Here is a 19052-nt window from a genome sequence, read left to right as displayed (position 1 = left end):
TTATTCTGGGACCAGAGAAGTCACTCATAAAGAGCCATAATAAAGAGTCTCCTTCGAAGGGTTATTTCTAAATCCTTAACCATCACTTCAGTTAGGATTCAGACTCAAAATAAGAATCAAAGCTAGAAGGGCTCTTCAAACAATCTTATCTGAGGCAAATCTGTTCTACATCTGGAAAGGCAGTTGTCCTCTGCCTGAAATACTTTAGGTGATGAAATGCTCTCAAGTCATTTGTGCACAAAAGGTGGGGATAGAAAGAGTACAGGAGCTAAGGTACCTGGTAATGCAGATAACCAATTTGATCATCAACACCATATGTGGTCCTCTAGCACTGCCAAGACTGATCCCTGAGTAAAGGACAAGGAATAGTCCCCTGAACACCATCTCCCCTACAAAGTTTTAAGTGCAATTATACATTTAAAGGCTCAATTTCACAGCAGTCACTGTCAAAAATAACTTTGAAAATAAAGGGAGAAGGGGGGCCAGAGAGATAGCATGGAAGTAAGGCGTTTGCCTTTCATGCAGAAGGTCATTGGTTCGAATCCCGGCGTCCCATATGATCCCCCGTGCTTGTCAGGAGCAATTTCTGAGCATGGAGCCAGGAGTAACCCCTGAGCACTGCCGGGTGAGACCCAAAAACCACAAAATAAATAAATAAATAAATAAAATAAAATAAAATAAAATAAAATAAAATAAAGGGAGAAGGGAAGAACTAATCTTTCATAGTCTGTGTAATTTCATCCCCCCTTTTGAGGTTCTCTTAAAGAGAAGCAGGTTTAGAATGAGGCAGAGTTCCAAATTCAGTCATACTGAGTGGCAAGATACACCCAGGAAGCTCATACAGGATCCTAGGTTTGGGTTCAAGTAGTTTGATGTTTCGGGAAGGACACAGAAAGATGATGGATTTTAAAAAGGTGAGGAACAGAAGAAAGACTCTGAGAAGTGTTGCATCCACACACTTGTCTTAATGAGAAGAGGCAGTTTTACTGAAATCCACTTTTGAGTAATAGAAAATATGTCATTTTCCTCAACAGATTGCACCTAACAGTCCACTTAGAGAAAATGTGAGGATTACTTGTTGCTGAGTATAGTCTACAGCAGGGGTCTCAAACTGGCGGCCCTCCATACAACATTTTGTGGCCCGTGGCCAGCCTTCAAATGCAGTATTCTCGATTATTCGCTTACCAAATAATCGCAATAAAAATTGCACTAGTAAGAAAAATATCACATTAAACATTCGCATACCCCGAGTAGTTCCGTTCAGGGCATGTAAATGTTTAATGCGATTTTTTTTCTTACTAATGCAATTTTTTATTGCAAATTTTCGGTAAGCGAAATCCCTTATGCGGCCCTGCCTCACCTGACTCTGCCTCCTGCGGCCCCCAGGTAAATTGATTTTGAGACCCCTGGTCTACAGATTGAGCAAGCATCCGGATTTTTTTCTACAGGGGCTTTGTATTCATTTATCTGAATGCATGCTTCTCAGGAGATCTTGCTTTTGGCCTTACCCAGTTGGAAATGAGGGTGCACCTTCCTGTTGACCTGGGGCATCCACATGACAGACAGCGAAGTGCTGGGTGATCTCTTGCATGTCCTCAAAGTTAAAAAATGCATTGAAACAGGATTTATCTGCAAAAATAAAAATACTCAATTCAGATTATCCATTTACCCAAAGTTACCCTCTATTCAAATTCACAACCTCCTCCCTTTCACCCTTTTTTAAATACTGCTCTACTAAAGTGAAGTGTTTAAATAATATGAATCAAGTTATAACCAAGGATGAGTAATGGGTGTCTCAGTGAGTTAAAAATGACAAGTATTTCTGTTTTTCTTTTTAATTTTTTTGGGTTACACCCGGCAGCGCTCAGGGATTACTCCTGCCTCTACGCTCAGAAATCACCCCTGGGGGCCAGAGATAGAGCACAGCAGCAGGTGGCAGATGGTGGTTCAAATACTGGCATTCCGGGCCGGAGTGATAGCACAGCAGTGTTTGCCTTGCAAGCAGCCGATCCAGGACCTAAGGTGGTTGGTTCGAATCCAGGTGTCCCATATGGTCCCCCGTGCCTGCCAGGAGCTATTTCTGAGCAGACAGCCAGGAGTAACTCCTGAGCACTGCCGGGTGTGGGCCCCCCCCCCCAAAAAAAAAAGCAAATCATGGCATTCCATATGGTCCTCCGAGATTGCCAGGAGCAATTTTCTGAGCACAGAGCCAGGAGTAAAGCCTGAGCACTGCCTGTTGTGACTCAAAATAAATAAATAAATAAATAAATAAATAAATAAATAAATAAATAAATAAATAAATAAATAAATAAATAAATAAATAAAAATCGCCCCTGGCAGGTTTGGGGGACCATATGGGAAGCCGGGAGTTGAACCGGGTCTGTCCTTTGTGCGAGGCAAATGCCCTACCACTGTGTTATCTCACGGGCCCCTGACAACTATCTTAATTCTACACGAAAATCTATAAAGTGGAAACTAAACCTGGTGCTTTAAAAATTATCTTACATTCAACATGCTGTTCTTTCTAATCATGCTTTCTTCCCCAATCTGTCAGAGAGTTATTGACTAATCCCCAGAACCTGGTTAGAGTAAATATCCTGGACTGTTTACATTCATCATGAGGAAGACTATCCTGCAACAAAATTGCTGGAGTGAAGGGAAGGAATCATCTTTAATTTCTACTCTGTTAACTGCTAATCTCGTTTCTCATGCTAAAGAGGCTATTTCATTATTTTTTAAATTTTTATTTGTATTTTAAAATTGAATCACTATGATACACAATTACAAAGTTGTTCATGACTTTCAGTTATACAATGTTCCAACACCTATCTCATCACCAATGCACATTTCCTGCCAACCAGCGGGCCTCTCTGGCAGATCTCTTTCTCCTCTCTTCCTCCCTCTCCTTCCACCTCCTCCCCTCCCTCCTGTCCTCACATCCCCTCTCCTGTCCCCTCCTCTTCTTTCTTTCTCCCTCTACTTTAAACTTATTTTACGCTTCAAATGCAAGTTCCTCTTGAAGACCACACAAGTATGAAAGGACAAAGATATATATAGTATGAATTTGTTTGTGATAAGACCAGAATCTGAAGTCCCCTTTAAAGAAATAAAAGGTTCACCTATAGTCACTGATGACAGGCAGTTGCAAGAATACTTTTAAATAATTTACCGAAGAGCTCATAAAAAATTTAATCTCTAAACTTTCTACCCTGAAATATAAAAGCAACTAAGAAGTACAGTCAAACAATCAACCTCCCCACAAAACTGGTTATCCTTAACTAGCTCATCATAAAATCTTCAGTATTTTAGCAGATATGACATCAAGGTGATACAGATAGAATTCTAACATCATCCCCTACACTTCCACAAAATTCTCTCCTGCATATTTTCTAAGAACCTTAGTACTGATATTAATATATGCAAAAATAAGAAAAAGTTAAGGCATACAGGAGAAAAACTAAGCCAATTAGTTTTTATGAGGTATTTCTTTCTGCTTTTTTAAAAATATAACAAGATTAAGTATTAAGTAAATGGAGGAAATACGAGATCAAATACGTACGATTAAGGCCAATGTCATGATAGGTGAGAATAACTGGTCTGTTTCCCTTTGGCAAGCCTCTGATAGTAACGTGGACCACACCATGTGTTGTTTCTATGTCATGTTCCTATAACAAAAGAGACTGTAAGTAAGGTCTCAGCAAAGGCAGAATGGACTTCTCAAGTTGCTGAAGTTTCAGTAAGCCTGATTCACTACTAGCTAAAGTGAGGACATATCACTGAACTATTATATATCTATAATTATTCTATACTTTATACTTCCGCTTTTCTTTTTCTTCCAGATGAACAAATGAAGAGGGAAATGATACCTTTTCATATACAAAGTTTACTGTTTTGTTTGTTTGTTTGTTTGTTTTGGTTTTTGGGCCACACCCGGTAACGCTCAGGGATTACTCCTGGCTATGTGCTCAGAAGTTGCTCCTGGCTTGGGGGACCATATGGGACACCGGGGGATCGAACTTCGGTCCGTCCAAGGCTAGTGCAGGCAAGGCAGGCACCTTACCTTGAGCGCCACCGCCCGGCCCCAAAGTTTACTGTTTTGAGGGAAATGAGGAATCGTTTAGGAATACATTCATACTTCAGGGCCAGGGATGTAGCTCAGTGGCAAAAATACGTTTGCACTACATGGATGAGACCCTAGGTTAAGTCCCTGACATGGGTAGGGGTACAAAAAGTCACAGTGATTATGAAAAGATTAGCAAGCTGTGTAACAAGTCAGGTAAGACTCAGTAGCACAGGAGCCGGAAAGATAGTATGGAGGTAAGGCATTTGCCTTTCATGCAGAAAGACAGTGGTTAGAATCCAGGCATCCCATATGGTCCCCCGAGCCTGCCAGGAGCGATTTCTGAGAGTGGAGCCAGGAGTAACCCGAGTGCTGCCGGGTGTGACCCAAAAACCAAACAAAAACAAAAACTCAGTAGCACAACAATAAAGGAAGCAGAATCAGAAGCTGGGTATGTCCCCTGTCCCTCAAAAAAGGAGAAAAAATAAAAACAAATTTTTGGGACTGGAGTGAGAGAACAGTGAGGTAGTTTGATTTGCATATGACCAACCCTAATTTGATACCCTGTATAGCATAAGGCCCAGGGGACCATATAGGATGTCAGGGATTGAACCCAGGTCTGTCCTGGGTCAGCCACGTGCAAGGCCAATGTCCTACCACTGTGCTTTCACTCCAGCCCCAACCTAAATTTCTTCTCTAATAACAAACTGCATTAGAACTTTAGTCTCCCTCCCTCTTTTTTTTGAATTTTGGGCAACACTCAGAAAACCATATGGGGTGGGTGGCTGGTGATCCAAGCTGAATCAGTTATATGCAAGATAATCATCCTACCTGCTTGTTCTACCACTCTGGCCGTTTTACTTAAAGTTGTCTTTGACAACAGTAAGTGAGAATTTCAATATCACTTCACAATCATTTTTTTGTTTGTTTGTTTTTGGGTCACACAGCGGTACTCAGGGGTTACTCCTGGCTGAACTTAGAAATCACTCCTGGCAGGCACGGGGGACCATATCGGATTCTGGAATTTGAATCACCCTCCATCCTGGGTCAGCTGCATGCAAGGCAAACGCCCTACCGTTGTGCTATCTCTCCAGCCCCTCGCTTCACTAACTTAATGAATCCAGAGTTAATAGTTATCTCCTGGAAGGAGTAAGCATTCTGAGGATCTCTCACGTCCTTTGTCCCAGTAATAATTTTCTCTCAAACTGTGTAACCAGCAAAGTATCAAGAGCCTCAGGACCTGAGTCCTATGGTCCACTTCTGTTGCCATTTGTATTAAACCCTTGGTTATCGTGTCTCTGTTTCTTCTCAAAGCATGTGAATGTTCTTAGGATATCTAATAAGAAAAGAATAGAGGGGCCGGCAAGGTGGCGCTAGAGGTAAGGTGTCTGCCTTGCAAGCGCTACTCAAGGAAGGACCATGGTTCGATCCCCCGGCGTCCCATATGGTACCCCCAAGTCATTTCTGAGCCCCAGGGGCAATTTGTGAGTGCTTAGTCAGGAGTAACCCCTGAGCATCAAATGGGTGTGGCCCCAAAAACAAAAAAAGAAAAGAATGGAGGGCCGGAGAGATAGTATGGAGGTAGGGCATTTGCCTTGCATGCAGAAGGACAGTGGTTCGAATCCCGGCATCCCATATGGTTCCTCGAGCCTGCCAGGAGCGATCTCTGAGCATAAACGTAGAGCCAGGGGGAACCCCTGAGCGCTTTCAGGTGTGACCCACCCCACAAAAAAAAAAAACAAAAAAAAAAAACAAAGAAATAAAGAAAAAAAAGGAGATACAAACCTCCAAGTAGACTTGTGAATGTTTCAGCGATGACTTTGTTTTTAAGTAGCTTAGACAACTATCCATCTGGGGTGTGGATAGAATGTAGAGACCTGACTAGGAAGATGATTCAGGAGTAAGGTCACTGCAGGGAGTGACTGGTCACCTTTCTGGTGGACAACAATCAAATTAAAGGAGGATGTTTTTCAACTATCCTGTCCTTCATCCTGCATTCTATAGAGTGTGACAGCATAATAAGAGCTCAACCTCAAAGGGCACAGACAAGAGAATGTCTATTTGTGTCTGGTCAGAGATATTTCTAAGAACTCTGCTTATTTGCCATCTCCATGGTTCTGTGGTCTTGGGATAGATGCTGTGTGAAAATTTTAATTCTTTAAGAAGCCTCCGTACTGGCTGGAGTGATAGCACAGCAGGAAGGGCATCTGCCTGCCTTGCACGTGCCAGCCAGGGATCAATCATCGACCACCCAAATGGTCCCCTTTATTACGCAGGCTTATGAGACAAATTTGAAGCCATACTGGTCCATAATATACTTCATCCTAGATTATGTCTCCCTCCAAATCTAAGTTGTGGTTGGAGATATTTCTCCAGTTCGATAGGTTGAGCACATACTTTGCATGCGGAGTCTAGGATTGATCCTCAGCAATGCTGGTTTCCCTCGAAGCTGCGAACCCCCTGTTCCTTTGAGTATCACCAGAATGATCCTCAAAGTCAAACAGAACCAAGAATAACCACTGAGCAACACCAGTGTGGTCCAAAGGCAGAGAGGAAAAGTCTAAGAAGTTAAGAGTTTAAGATATTTCCATATCCCAAACAAGTAATTTTACTGCATGTTGAGATGTTTCTGGTGTTTTTTTTCTACTGCCTGGAATCAAATCCAGGACCTCACATGTGAAGCAAGCACTCTAAGACCAAGCCACAACCGAATGTGTTTAAAGCAATTTATCAATATAACTTATACAGAGAAACTATAATAGATCTCATCTCTAATTCCAAGCTTTTCATTTGTTTTTGCTTTGGTCATACAGAGCTACTTCTAATTCTGTGTTCAAGAGTAACCCTTGGTTGTGCTCAATGAACGTAGTGCTAGGGATCAACCAAGGACTGGCAAAGTAGCTATATGCAAGGCAAGCACCATAAGCCCTGTACTACCTCTCCAACTACTAACGCCAATTTTGTTTTGTTTTGGGGTCACACCGGGCAGCGCTCAGGGGACCATATGGGATGCCGGGATTCGAACCACCTTCCTTCTGCGTGCAAGGCAAATGCCTTACCTCCATGCTATCTCTAACTCCAATTTTTTTTTTTTTTTTTTTGGTTTTTGGTTTTTGGGCCACACCCGGTGGTGCTCAGGGGTGACTCCTGGCTGTCTGCTCAGAAATAGCTCCTGGCAGGCACGGGGGACCATATGGGACACCGGGATTCGAACCAACCACCTCTGGTCCTAGATTGGCTGCTTGCAAGGCAAACACCACTGTGCTATCTCTCCGGGCCCTAACTCCAATTTTTTAAAGAGGGTCACAGAAGAGCAGAATTAAGCAAACAGTAGTAAAGTGGATGAAAGGCATAAAGTCTGCTGATTCAGGGGCCGGAGAGACAGTACAGTGGATCGGGCATTTGCCTTGTTTGCACCTGGACTACGTTCAATCCTGGGCATCCCATATGGTTCTCTGAGCCCACCAGGAGAGATTCCGGGGTTCTAAAGTGTAAGCCCTGAGCACTACTGGGTATGACCAAAAAAGTGTGCTGACTCACTGTTTTATTTGGCAACAAGTACTTTCTCCTTTCTCATCAATTAGATGTCACCTTTAATCACCCCTTCTTTCATTACTCTTATAACCCAAGATGATGGCTGTTTGCCATAGGAGAGATATATAACAATGAAGTCACTTAGGAAAATTAAAGTACAGAGAGAAATGGTGTACTTTTTTGGAGTGAGGGGTCAGGCCATAGCAGGCATTACTCAAGGGCTATTAGTGACTTTGTGCTCAGAAGTTAATCCCTGGCAGCACATGAAGGACCATGGGTGGTGATGGAGCTCAAACTAGGCGATCCATGCTAGGCAAATGCATTACCTCCTCTGCTGACTCTCTAGTCCTAAGAAATGAACTATATATATATTTTTTTAATTTTGATCATAGTGGCTTACATATCTTTCACAGTAGTATTTTAGGTACATATTAACATTGAATCAGGGAAATACCCACCACCAAATTTGTCCTCCCCCCTTCCCCGTTCCCTTTCTGCAACCCATATACCCCACCATCACACCCTGGGCTGCTAGAGTAGGTGGTCCCCTCTTTGTCTAGCTTACTATCAGTGATCATATATCTGTTTGATCCTGGTGCCCTCCCTTGTTCCTCCCTCTATTTGAGGCTGAGCTAGATAAATCAAGTTATGTGGTTTTGCTTGAGGGAAAGAAAAGCAATAGAATGGGGTAAAGAATAAGAAGAAAAAAAATTAAAATATGCTGAAAATGGGCGGAGTCCTTCTAGTGGCTATCAACCTCAGTTTGAGAGAGGACATGAAAAAGGTAATTGAAACATCATTACAATACAAAAAGAAATGTCAAATTAAATATCCAGTGAGCACTACAGCAATAAAGACAAGCACCACACAATAGTCTCAGTTCTGAAATCAAATCATGCCTGAGTACAAAAAGAAAGAGAAAGATAAGATAAAATAAAAAAGACATCAACTTCAATATCTACACCAAAATAAGGATGTCAAAAAAAACCATAAATATATATATGGAAAAATGATTATTTTGTGTGTTTTTTTTCTTTTTCCCCCTGCATAGGCACAGTAATTATTTGGGCCTAGGAGATACAGAGTTGTGCTCGCTTTGGCAACATATATACTAAAATTGGAGATACAGGGTTTCTCCACCCCTGAAGTATACTGTCATGGGATTAACTATAGACTCCTTGCATGATCTTTTATTCTTTCCTCGGTGCTTTTGTGGTGTATGGAAGACTTCTGCTTCGTCATGGATGGTAAAATCAGACCTCTGTATCTAGAGATCTTGGTGACTGTGCAGCTCAAGGAATGGAGCTTATGATGAAGGCTTTCTTTGTGGTTCTAGCAGTTCTGCTTCTTCAGTGTCGTGTTTTGTTTTTTTTTTCAGTGTCGTTTTAATTCATCTTCTGTAGTTGGTGCTCTTGGTCATTACGTTGCTCCTAGGATGGAGCCTGGGATAGAGTCTTTCATTATGTTTCTGGAAGACCCGTTCACTTGCGGTTGTCTCAGTCAGACCTCTGGAATTGGAGATCTTGTTTGTTGAACAGATTGTAGACCAAAAGCTAGGTTAGAGCTTTTTGTTGTTGTTGTTGTTCGAACTATATATATTTTTTGGTATGTTCTAACTATATTTTTAAATGACTGAATGAAAACAAGTATATAGTAAAAAAAAAAAAAGGACATATTTTAGATTAAAATTGTAAATTGGTCTATGATGTTAAGATAATTTCCTACAAAAGATTCCTTTTGGGCAAGACAAATCAGAAGGAAGACTTGAGTAAATGACTCCATTTGTGCACTGAGAAGTTATAAAAGATAACACCAATGCCAAGGCTGAATGCCTTTTCATTTCGTGATAAGCTTTCAATTTATTCTGCTTTCTCTCTCTCGCCCTTCTTTATAGTCTAGAGGTTTAAAAAAAAAGAAAAACTATTTTTTGTTTTTGGTTTTTGGGCTACACCTAGCGAAGCTCAGGAATTATTTCTGGGAGGCTGGAGAGAAAGCACAGCTGTAGAACGTTTGCCTTGCATGTAACTGATTTGAACAGATGGTGGTTTGAATACGGCATCCCATATGGTCCCCAGTGCCTGATAGGAGCAACTTCTGAGCGCAGAGCCAAGAGTAACCCCTGAGCGCCACTGGGTGTGACCCCAAAAAACCACAACCACGCCCCCCACAAAAAAAAAAAAGAAATTGTTTCTGGCTCTACATTCAGGAACTACTCCAGTGTTCAGGCGACATATAGGATGCTGGGGAACTAGCCTATCTTCTTTACTATCTATCGCTACAGGAGCTGCATATCTGTACTATCACTCTAGCCCCATCCTTTTATTAAAAAAGAATAATAATAATAATAGTAATAATAATAATAGTAATAATAATAATAATAATAATAATAATAATAATAATAAGGCCTAAAATAAAGAGGCACAGCAGGTAGGGCATTTGCCTTGCACATGGCCGGAAAGGATTTGATTCTCAACATCCCATATGGTCCACCAAGCCTGCCAGGAATGAATTCTGAGTACAGAACCATGATTAACACGTGGCCAAAAAACCAAAAACCAAACAAATAATCTCACCAAACAAAAATAGCTTCGCATGCTATGAATCCTAGGGAATGGGTTCTAGCAACTCAGGCTCTTTTTCACTGGTGTTCACAAAGTGTGCTCCTCTGGGTAAAATGGGCTGGAGCTTTAGATGAACACAACTTCCTTCTCTTTGGCTTCCCTCTTTTACTGATCATTTTCCTTCACGTTTTAAGAAACCTGTCTTAACTCTTAGAATAGTTAAAAGTCAACAGCATGCTGGGTAACACTACACACTCTTACAGTTTTGCCGTAGTAACACTTGTGGTATTAAAAAAATAAAATTATGGGGCCCGGAGAGATAGCACAGCGGCGTTTGCCTTGCAAGCAGCCGATCCAGGACCAAAGGTGGTTGGTTCGAATCCCGGTGTCCCATATGGTCCCCCGTGCCTGCCAGGAGCTATTTCTGAGCAGACAGCCAGGAGTAACCCCTGAGCATCGCCAGGTGTGGCCCAAAAACCAAAAAATAAAATAAAATAAAATAAAATAAAATTATGTGCAAGCAGCCGATCCAGGACCAAAGGTGGTTGGTTGGAATCCCGGTGTCCCATATGGTCCCCCATGCCTGCCAAGAGCTATTTCTGAGCAGACAGCCAGGAGTGACCCCTGAGCACCGCCGGGTGTGACCCCCAAAAAAAACCAAAAAAAAAAAAATAATAAAATAAAATTATGGGGCTGGAGAGATAGCATGTAGGTAGGGCGTTTGCTCTGTCTGCAGAAGGACGGTGGTTTGAATCCTGGCATCCCATATGTCCCCCGAGCCTGGCAGGAGCGATTTCTGAGTGTAGAGCCAGGAGTAACCCCTGAACGCTGCTGGGTGTTACCCAAAAACAAACAAACAAACAAAAACCAGAAAAAATAAAATTTGGGGCCAGAGAGATAGCATGCAGGTAGGACGTTTGCTTTGCATGCAGAAGGACGGTGGTTTGAATCTTGGCATCCCATATGGTTCCCAGAGCCTGCCAGGAGCGATTTCTAAGTGTAGAGCCAGGAGTAACCTCTGAGTGCTGCCAGGTGTGACCCAAAAATTAAAAATTTAAATAAATAAAAAATAAAATGAATAAAATAAAATAAAATAAAATTATGGGGCCCGAGTGATAGCACAGCAGTAAAGAGTTTGCTTTGCACACAACTAACACAGGATGGACCCAGATTCGATTCCCGGCATACCATATAGTCCCCCAAGCCTGTCAGGAAGGAATTCTGAGCACAGGAGTAACCCAAGTGCTGCCGAATGTGGCCCTCCCCCAAAACAAAACAACAACAAAAATGTGTAATAAAGAAGATATATGGGCCGGAACGGTGGCGCAAGTGGTAGTGCATCTGCCTTGCACGTGCTAACCTAGGACGGATGTTGGTTTGATCCTCCCCACCCAGTGTCCCATATGCTTCCCCAAGACAGAAGCTATTTATGAATGCAGAGCCAGGAATAACCCGAGCGTCACTGGGTGTGGCCCAAAAAGCAAAAAAAAAAAAAAAAAGAGAGAGAGAGAGAGAGAAATATGTGATAATTAATGTATCTCACAGTGAGATACATTGAGTCATTAATGAGGTAAAACCATTAAGCCATTAAGGCAGGGGTCTCAAACTTGCAGCCCATGCCATTTGCGGCCCTCTGTACAAAATTTTGTGGTCCGCGGATGGCCTTCAAATATCGCAGTATTCGTGATTATTTGCTTACCAAATAATCGCAATAAAAATCGCATTAAACATTCGCATACCCTAAGCAGTTCTGTTCGGGGTATGCAAATGTTTAATTAGATTTTTTTGCGATTTTTTTCCTTACTAATGCGATTTTTTATTGCGAATATTCGGTAAGCGAAATCCCTTATGTGGCCCTGCCTCACCCTGACTTTGCCGCCTGTAGCCCCCAGGTAAATTGAGTTTGAGACTCCTGATCTAGACCCTCCCAGTTACTTTCCTATTGGCTCCTGCTATATTTTATAGAATACATCTTACATCCCATTGGGTCCCACTTAAAGTTACAATTTAGAGAACCTGCTTCCATATGTCCCCATTACCTATATCCAATCCTTACCCCCACATGGAACATCCCGGTCATGTCCTGACCGATGAGTGTTCCTTTGTCTCCAACTCTTATCTGAAGGCCACATTCTCGTAAGCTAAAGAGCAGTTTTAAGCAGTTTTAGCAAAAGCAGAAACTTTCATGGGGAAAGAGGAAACCTCAGGGTCCTACATCCCAAGGCTAGCCCCTTCCTCAGAACCTTTGCTCTTAGATCTATCTTCACTTTCTCTCAGCAGTGCCTCAATAGTTAACCATCCTCGATTGTGTAAAGGGCTTTAGATCAGTACCTTGCACTCAGAAATCATTATTATCTAATAATATAGTGATATTGATAATAATACCATAGTAGTGAGGAATGAGTTTTCCATCATAAGAGATGGAGAACATACATTCACAAGCTTCACCTTTACCTGCTTAGGGAAGGAACATATAAGTAATGGAAAGTATCTTCAACAATAGAAAAAGGGGTCATAGTGACAGGACAGGGGTTAAGATGCTTGTAAAGGACGCAGAGTATGCTATGCTCAGGTTCATTTCCTGAGGGCAGGCCCCTTCCCAGCACTGCTGGGCGTGACCTTCCCCTAAAACAAAGGGAACAGAGTGAGGAAACCAGCACACAGGATTGGCTGTGATCAGTTATGAATCGTGCTCTCATCAATTGGAGCCTTCTCCAGGCTCCTTTTCACCTTGCCTAGCTTTATTCAGCCCTGGCTGGTTTTTATTCATCCTTTTGAATTAAGCCATTTAACTTCTGACTCATAGTTACCAGTTTTCCTGACTCACCAATCCACTTGTATTTCTTATTCCTTTTCTTCCTTTAGCACACAGGACCTGCTGTGTAGCAGGCACGAATTAAAAAAGAGATAGGTCAGATTAGGCACCTTGAACCCTAGACTATTGCTTTAAGTGATGGGTGCTTAACCCAGCAAGGAAGGTACTTCAGACATTGGCAACTCTATAATCCTCCACGCCACCCAGGCCAGCTATTCCTTTGTTTTTAGGTTGTAGGATGATTCTGCTTTCCCCTCAACTTCTCTCACCTTCCCCTACATGTCCCAGCAATACTTTTCCTAAATATTTCAGATTGGTGCATTCCCTCCTTTGCACTTCACTTACTGTCACGTCCCAATTCTCTGTCTTCTGTTTCACTTCCCTCTGCATCTCATTTCATGTTTTATGGCCAGTCTAGAATTTCCAAAGTTGACTATTTCTCCATTCTCCAGCGTTAAGCTATCTTTGGTTTCCTCCTGTCCTTTCAGCAATTTAAATGATCTGGTTTTGGGCTAGACAGATAGTACAATGGGTAGGGCATTTATTTGCCTTACACAAGATCAATCTAGGTTCTATCACACCAATGGCCCCCCAAACCCTGCCAGGAGTAATCCCTGAGTGAAGTGCCAGAAGTAAGCTCAGAACAGAGCCGGGCTGCCCTTCCTCACAAATGATTTGGTTCTATTGACACAATCTCACCATTCATTACTCTCCCTGAGCCTTATTCTCATCTCTCTTGAAGAGTCTCCCTTTCTTCTCATTGGACTAGTTCCTATTCTCATCAGTTATCAGCTTAAATCAGGAGTCTCAAACTCGTGGTCTGCAGGCCATTTACGGCCCTCCATACAACATTTTGTGGCCCGTGGCGGGCCTTCAAATATCGCATTCACGATTATTCATGAATAATCACAATAAAAATCGCATTGGTAAGAAAAAAATCGCATTAAACATTCGCATCAGCCGAGCAGTTCCCTTCGAGGTATGCAAATGTTCAATGCGATTTTTTTTCATACTAATGCGATTTTTTATTGTGAATATTCAGTAAGCGAATAATTGCGAATACTTTGTGCCTAGCACAGACGTCAATTCCGCTGCTCCTGCCCACTGTCCCTTGCATTATCGGAGGCCTAAGGGAGAGAAGGGAGAGAAGTTTATTACAGAATTACAGATTTCGTCATACCTTCATCATGACTTCATCAAAGCCTGCAGTGAAGAGAAAGATTGATGACGAGCACAGACAATTTCAGGAAAAGTGGGAGACGCAGTATTTCTTTGTTGAGCACAGGGGCATCCCCACATGTCTTATTTGCTCAGAGAAAGTTGCAGTGCACAAGGAATACAACTTGAAACACCATTATTCAACTAAACATGCTGAGGAATGTGCAAAATATCAAGGAAATGAGAAAGCCAAGTGAGTTGCCAGTCTTAAAGCATGTCTAATGAGGCAACAAGATTTCTTCAAGAAAGCAACTAAAAAGAATGTTGCATCAGTCAAAGCTAGTTACATGGTTAGTGAGATGATTGTTAAGGCAGGGAAACCATTCACAAAAGGAGTTTGTTAAAAAATGCATGTTACAGGCTGCAAGTATTATCTGTCTGGAAAAGAAAAGTCAGTTTAGCAAAATCAGCCTTTCTGTCAATACTGTGGCAGAACGCATTTCTGACATGTCAAGTGACATTTATCATCAACTGTGTGAGAAAGCCAAATGTTTTGATGCATACTCAGTTGCTCTTGAGGAGGGCACAGATATAACAGACACTGCGCAGCTCACAATTTATGTCCGTGGTGTTGATTGCAAGTTTGAATTGACAGAGGAGCTGCTCACAATAATTCCAATGCATGGCCAGACCACCGCTAATGAGATATTTCGGCATCTATGTGATGCCATTGAGAATGCAGGTTTGCCATGGAAGAGGTTTGTTGGAATAATAACCGATGGAGCGCCATCGATGACAGGGAGGAAAAATGGACTGGTGGCACTTGTTCAAAAAAAAAAAAAAACTTGAAGAGGAGGGTGTAGAGAAGGCCATTGCTCTTCACTGCATTATCCATCAGCAGGCACTTCACAGTAAATGCCTGCTTTGTGACATTGTGATGTCTGTTGTTGTGAAATGCATCAACCAAATCAGATCCAGGGGCTTAAAGCACAGGTTCCATGCTTTTTTAGAGGAAATGGAGTCAGAATATGGAGATGTGCTCTATTTCACTGAGGTATGTTGGCTAAGCAGGGGAAATGTCCTGAAAAGATTTTTTGAGTTGAGAGAAGAAGTGAAAGCCTTCATGGAGAAGGATGGGAATGCTGTTTCTGAGTTGAGTGATCACAAATGGCTCATGGACATAGCTTTTCTTGTTGACATCACACATAAGCTGAATGTACTAAACAAGATGTTACAAGGTCCAGGGCAGCTTATCAGGGCTGCCTATGACAATGTGAGAGAATTCTCCACAAAACTTGTGTTATGGGAATCCCAGCTCTCTCAGACAAACCTTTGCCATTTCCCAGCATGCAAGGAACTTGTGTATGCAGGCATACCATTCAGTGGTGAGAAATATGTTGATGCTCTTTTTAAGTTAGAGAAGAAATTTGATCACAGATTTGCAGACTTCAAAAAGCACAGAGCCACTTTCCAGATTTTTGTGGAACCCTTTTCCTTTGATGTGCAAGATGCCCCTCCTGTGCTTCAGATGGAGCTCATTGACCTGCTATGCAACTCTGATCTCAAAGCCAAGTTCAGGGAGATTAGTGGAAAAGCAGACATGCATGGGCAATTTTTGAGAGAATTGCCCCCCAGTTTTCCCGAATGTCCAAGAGCACCATGTGCCTTTTTTGGGAGCACATATTTGTGTGAAAAGTTATTCTCCACATTGAACTTCAATAAGTCAAAGTACAGGTCTAGACTTAATGATGATCATCTTCAATCCATACTGAGGGTCTCAACTTCTTCCTCTCTAAAGCCAAATGTGGTTCAGATTTGTGAGAAGAAGCGCTGTCAAGTCTCTGGCAGCAAGGAATAGGCAAAAGATGCCATGTTCAGAAGAACTGTTGATGATCTTCACTCAATGTTCTATTCATGTTCAGAAGAAATCATTAAAACTGTTAATAATGACGTTTGAAGACTTTTTTTTTGGTGAAATTCCTTATGCGGCCCTGCCTCACCCCGACTTTGCCTCCTGTGGCCCCCAGGTAAATTGAGTTTGAGACCCCTGCATTAAGGTTTGCTAAATGATTTGTTATTAGTTGATTTTCTGTTACTTGTGTTGTTTCTGAACATTAGGTTGCTTTGAATTCATGTCTACATTGGTGTGTTCCTACTGAATGACAGTACTGAAAAAATTTGGAATAGTCCAAGTCTTGTCACTAATATTGTGGCTTTTGTTGGGTGTGGTTTCAGCTGCCAGGCTTTCCTTAAGTACAAGAAGGTAGAGGGTCGGGGTTGGGGGTGGAGGTGGTGTGCCTGCACTCACTCCAAGATATTCATGGAGATGTCAGTTTACTGACATTTGGAGTTTGGCGTCTCTACAGAGCTCCATGGTTGAGAACATTAGAGGCACTTTTAAACAGTGCACAGTGCTCATTCCTTTATGTCTACACTATAACCATTCTTGTAGACCCGTATGTACATAGCAAAGGAACAACTCCAAGTTTTATGAAAGGTCCAGAGAACATAGAGCAGTGCCCAGTCTCTTTCCTTTTGTGTTGGTCATTTTAGCGATTTACTGGAAAATGCTGTTCTGTCCTAAAGGGTCTATTTTTATTTTCAGTGATGCACACCTGGTAACATTTGGAGATTTTATCCCAGTGTTGCCTAAGGGAACATGAGGTAAAAAGAATTGAAATGGGCCCTCCTATATGTAAAGCATGTGCTCAAGTCTTTTGGGCTATATTCCAACTCCTCTTTAGTTACTTTGGGTGGGGGCATGCATACACAGCAGAGCTGAGGGACTAATTCTGGCTCTGTTCTGGTTTGAGATCTGGCGGTGACTATATGTGATGCTGGAGATTTGAATTGAGGTCACAGCCACCTCAGTTAGTCAGTCACACGTAAGGCAAGTATTTTAGCTCCTATATATCTCTCTGGTCTACTCCAGCTCTTTAACTTTTTTTTAAACTTTATTTATTGATTGATTGATTGATTGGTTTTTGATCCACACCTAGCAGTACTCAGGGGTTACTCCTGGCTATGCACTCAGAAATCACCCCTGGCAGGCTGAGGAACCACATGGGATGCCAGAATTGAACTGGGCCCCTCCTGGTCCGCTTCATTGCAAGGCAAATGCCCTGCTGCTGTGCTATCTCTCTGGCCCTGCTTTCACTTTCTAATGATAGCGAGGTGACAAAGCTGAATAATTCAACTAACAGTATGAGCAACTTGGGTCAGAGATATAGTAGAGCAGACAGGACACAAGTCTTGCACACAGCTGACCTGGGTTTGACCCCTATCATACCATATGGTCTCTTGAACACCACCAGAAGTGATCCCTGCATCTAGAGCCATGAATAAGCTCTGAGCATAGCCAGATTATGGCTTAGAACTGAAACCAAAAATTAATAGCAACTGATTTCTTTATAACTTTTTTCTTATATATTTTATAACATACATGTTTCCTATTTCTATTTTTTGGGGGTTACTCAATCTTTTTTGCGAGGCTACTCAATCTTGATGAAAATGTTTCTAGTCCATTTCTAAGAATAAGAATAAATAGGGGCCGGCGAGGTGGCGCTAGAGGTAAGGTGTCTGCCTTGCAAGTGCTAGCCAAGGAAGGACCATGGTTCGATTCCCCGGTGTTCCATATGGTCCCCCCAAGCCAGGGGCAATTTCTGAGCGCTTAGCCAGGAGTAACCCCTGAGCATCAAATGGGTGTGGCTGAAAAAGCAAAAACAAAACAAAAAAATCTTAAAAAAAAAAAAAAAGAGTAAGAGTAAATATATGTGGGGCTGGAACAATAGCACAGCGGTAGGGTATTTGCCTTGCATGCTGCTGACCCAGGACAGACCCGGGTTCAATCCCCAGCATCCTATATGGTCCTCCAAGCCTGTCAGGAGCGATTTCTGAGCATAGAGCCAGAGTAACTCCTTAGCATTGCTGGGTGTGGTCCCCCCCCAAAAAGAGTATATGTATGAGTATATAAAGAGAGTAATGGAAATGCCTCTTGTTGAGTAATAAACTCACTCTCTAGTAATCTCTTTTTAGTTAAAAAATAATAAAGTAGGGGCCAGAGAGATAGCTTTGCATGCAAAAGGACGGTGGTTCAAATCCCGGCATCCCATATGGTCCCCAGAGCCTGCCAGGAGTGATTTCTGAGCGTAGAGCCACGAGTAACCTCTGAGTGCTGCTGGGTATGACCCAAAAATAAAAAAATAAAAAAATAAAGTACGGGCTGGAGCAATCGTATAGAGGGTAGAATACTTGTCTTGCACATGGTCAATCTGCCAGGAGTGATCCAAAACAAAGATAATCAATAAAATTAAGTTTTAACAGCCACCAAGTTTAGTAGGTTCATTATGGGATGCAGATCACAATCAAAATTAATTAGATTGACTGCGTAACTGAATCTAAGCTTGATTACCACCATTTATAAGAAATAATTTAACTTCTTATTCTTTTTATCATGGGGAAGAGGCCTCCTAAGCAGTAACCAAGGCGATACTGCTTATACTTCTGCAATACTTGGTAACAAATCAGACTGTTCAATGCCAGGGCCCCACAATGTAATGCTGCTTAAGTTGTGCAGCACCTGGGACACCAAGGCCACCCTGGAAGTGTTTATAGGTCACCAGAGTCACGACTGGTGGTACTCTGGGGGCCATATGGTGCCAGGAATCTATCTTGGGTGCTGCACATGCAAAGCACAAACTCCTAGACCCTATGCTATCTCCTCAGCCTCAGTTTCTTGGTTTTGAGCAAGGAACTTAACAGCAATATACTAATAATTTTTAAGTACCAAAAGATGTTCTGTATTAGAATTCAGACATTCTAATACATTCAGTTAAAATCCTACACATTTTGGGTCGAAGAGATAGCATGGAGGTAGGGCATTTGTCTTGCATGCAGAAGGGCGGTGGTTCGAATCCTGACATCC

At 42.1% G+C, this 19052-nt stretch overlaps 1 protein-coding gene across 4 annotated transcripts in view; it reads right to left on the bottom strand.

Annotated features, from left to right (window-relative positions):
- Positions 1 to 19052, bottom strand: part of NDRG3 (NDRG family member 3) — a 96731-nt gene that overhangs the window by 33416 nt on the left and 44263 nt on the right. For all 4 annotated transcript variants that reach the window (XM_049779290.1, XM_049779292.1, XM_049779291.1 and 1 more), the window contains 2 exons: positions 3560 to 3665; positions 1509 to 1629 (listed from right to left, as the gene is read on the bottom strand). In XM_049779290.1, the coding sequence (XP_049635247.1) occupies positions 1509 to 1629; positions 3560 to 3665 (227 nt within the window). The remainder of the gene's footprint in view (positions 1 to 1508; positions 1630 to 3559; positions 3666 to 19052) is intronic.

This window comes from Suncus etruscus, chromosome 9, assembly GCF_024139225.1.
Source record: "Suncus etruscus isolate mSunEtr1 chromosome 9, mSunEtr1.pri.cur, whole genome shotgun sequence".
Lineage (NCBI taxonomy): Eukaryota > Metazoa > Chordata > Mammalia > Eulipotyphla > Soricidae > Suncus > Suncus etruscus.
This window is presented reverse-complemented; position numbering and strand designations above follow the sequence as displayed.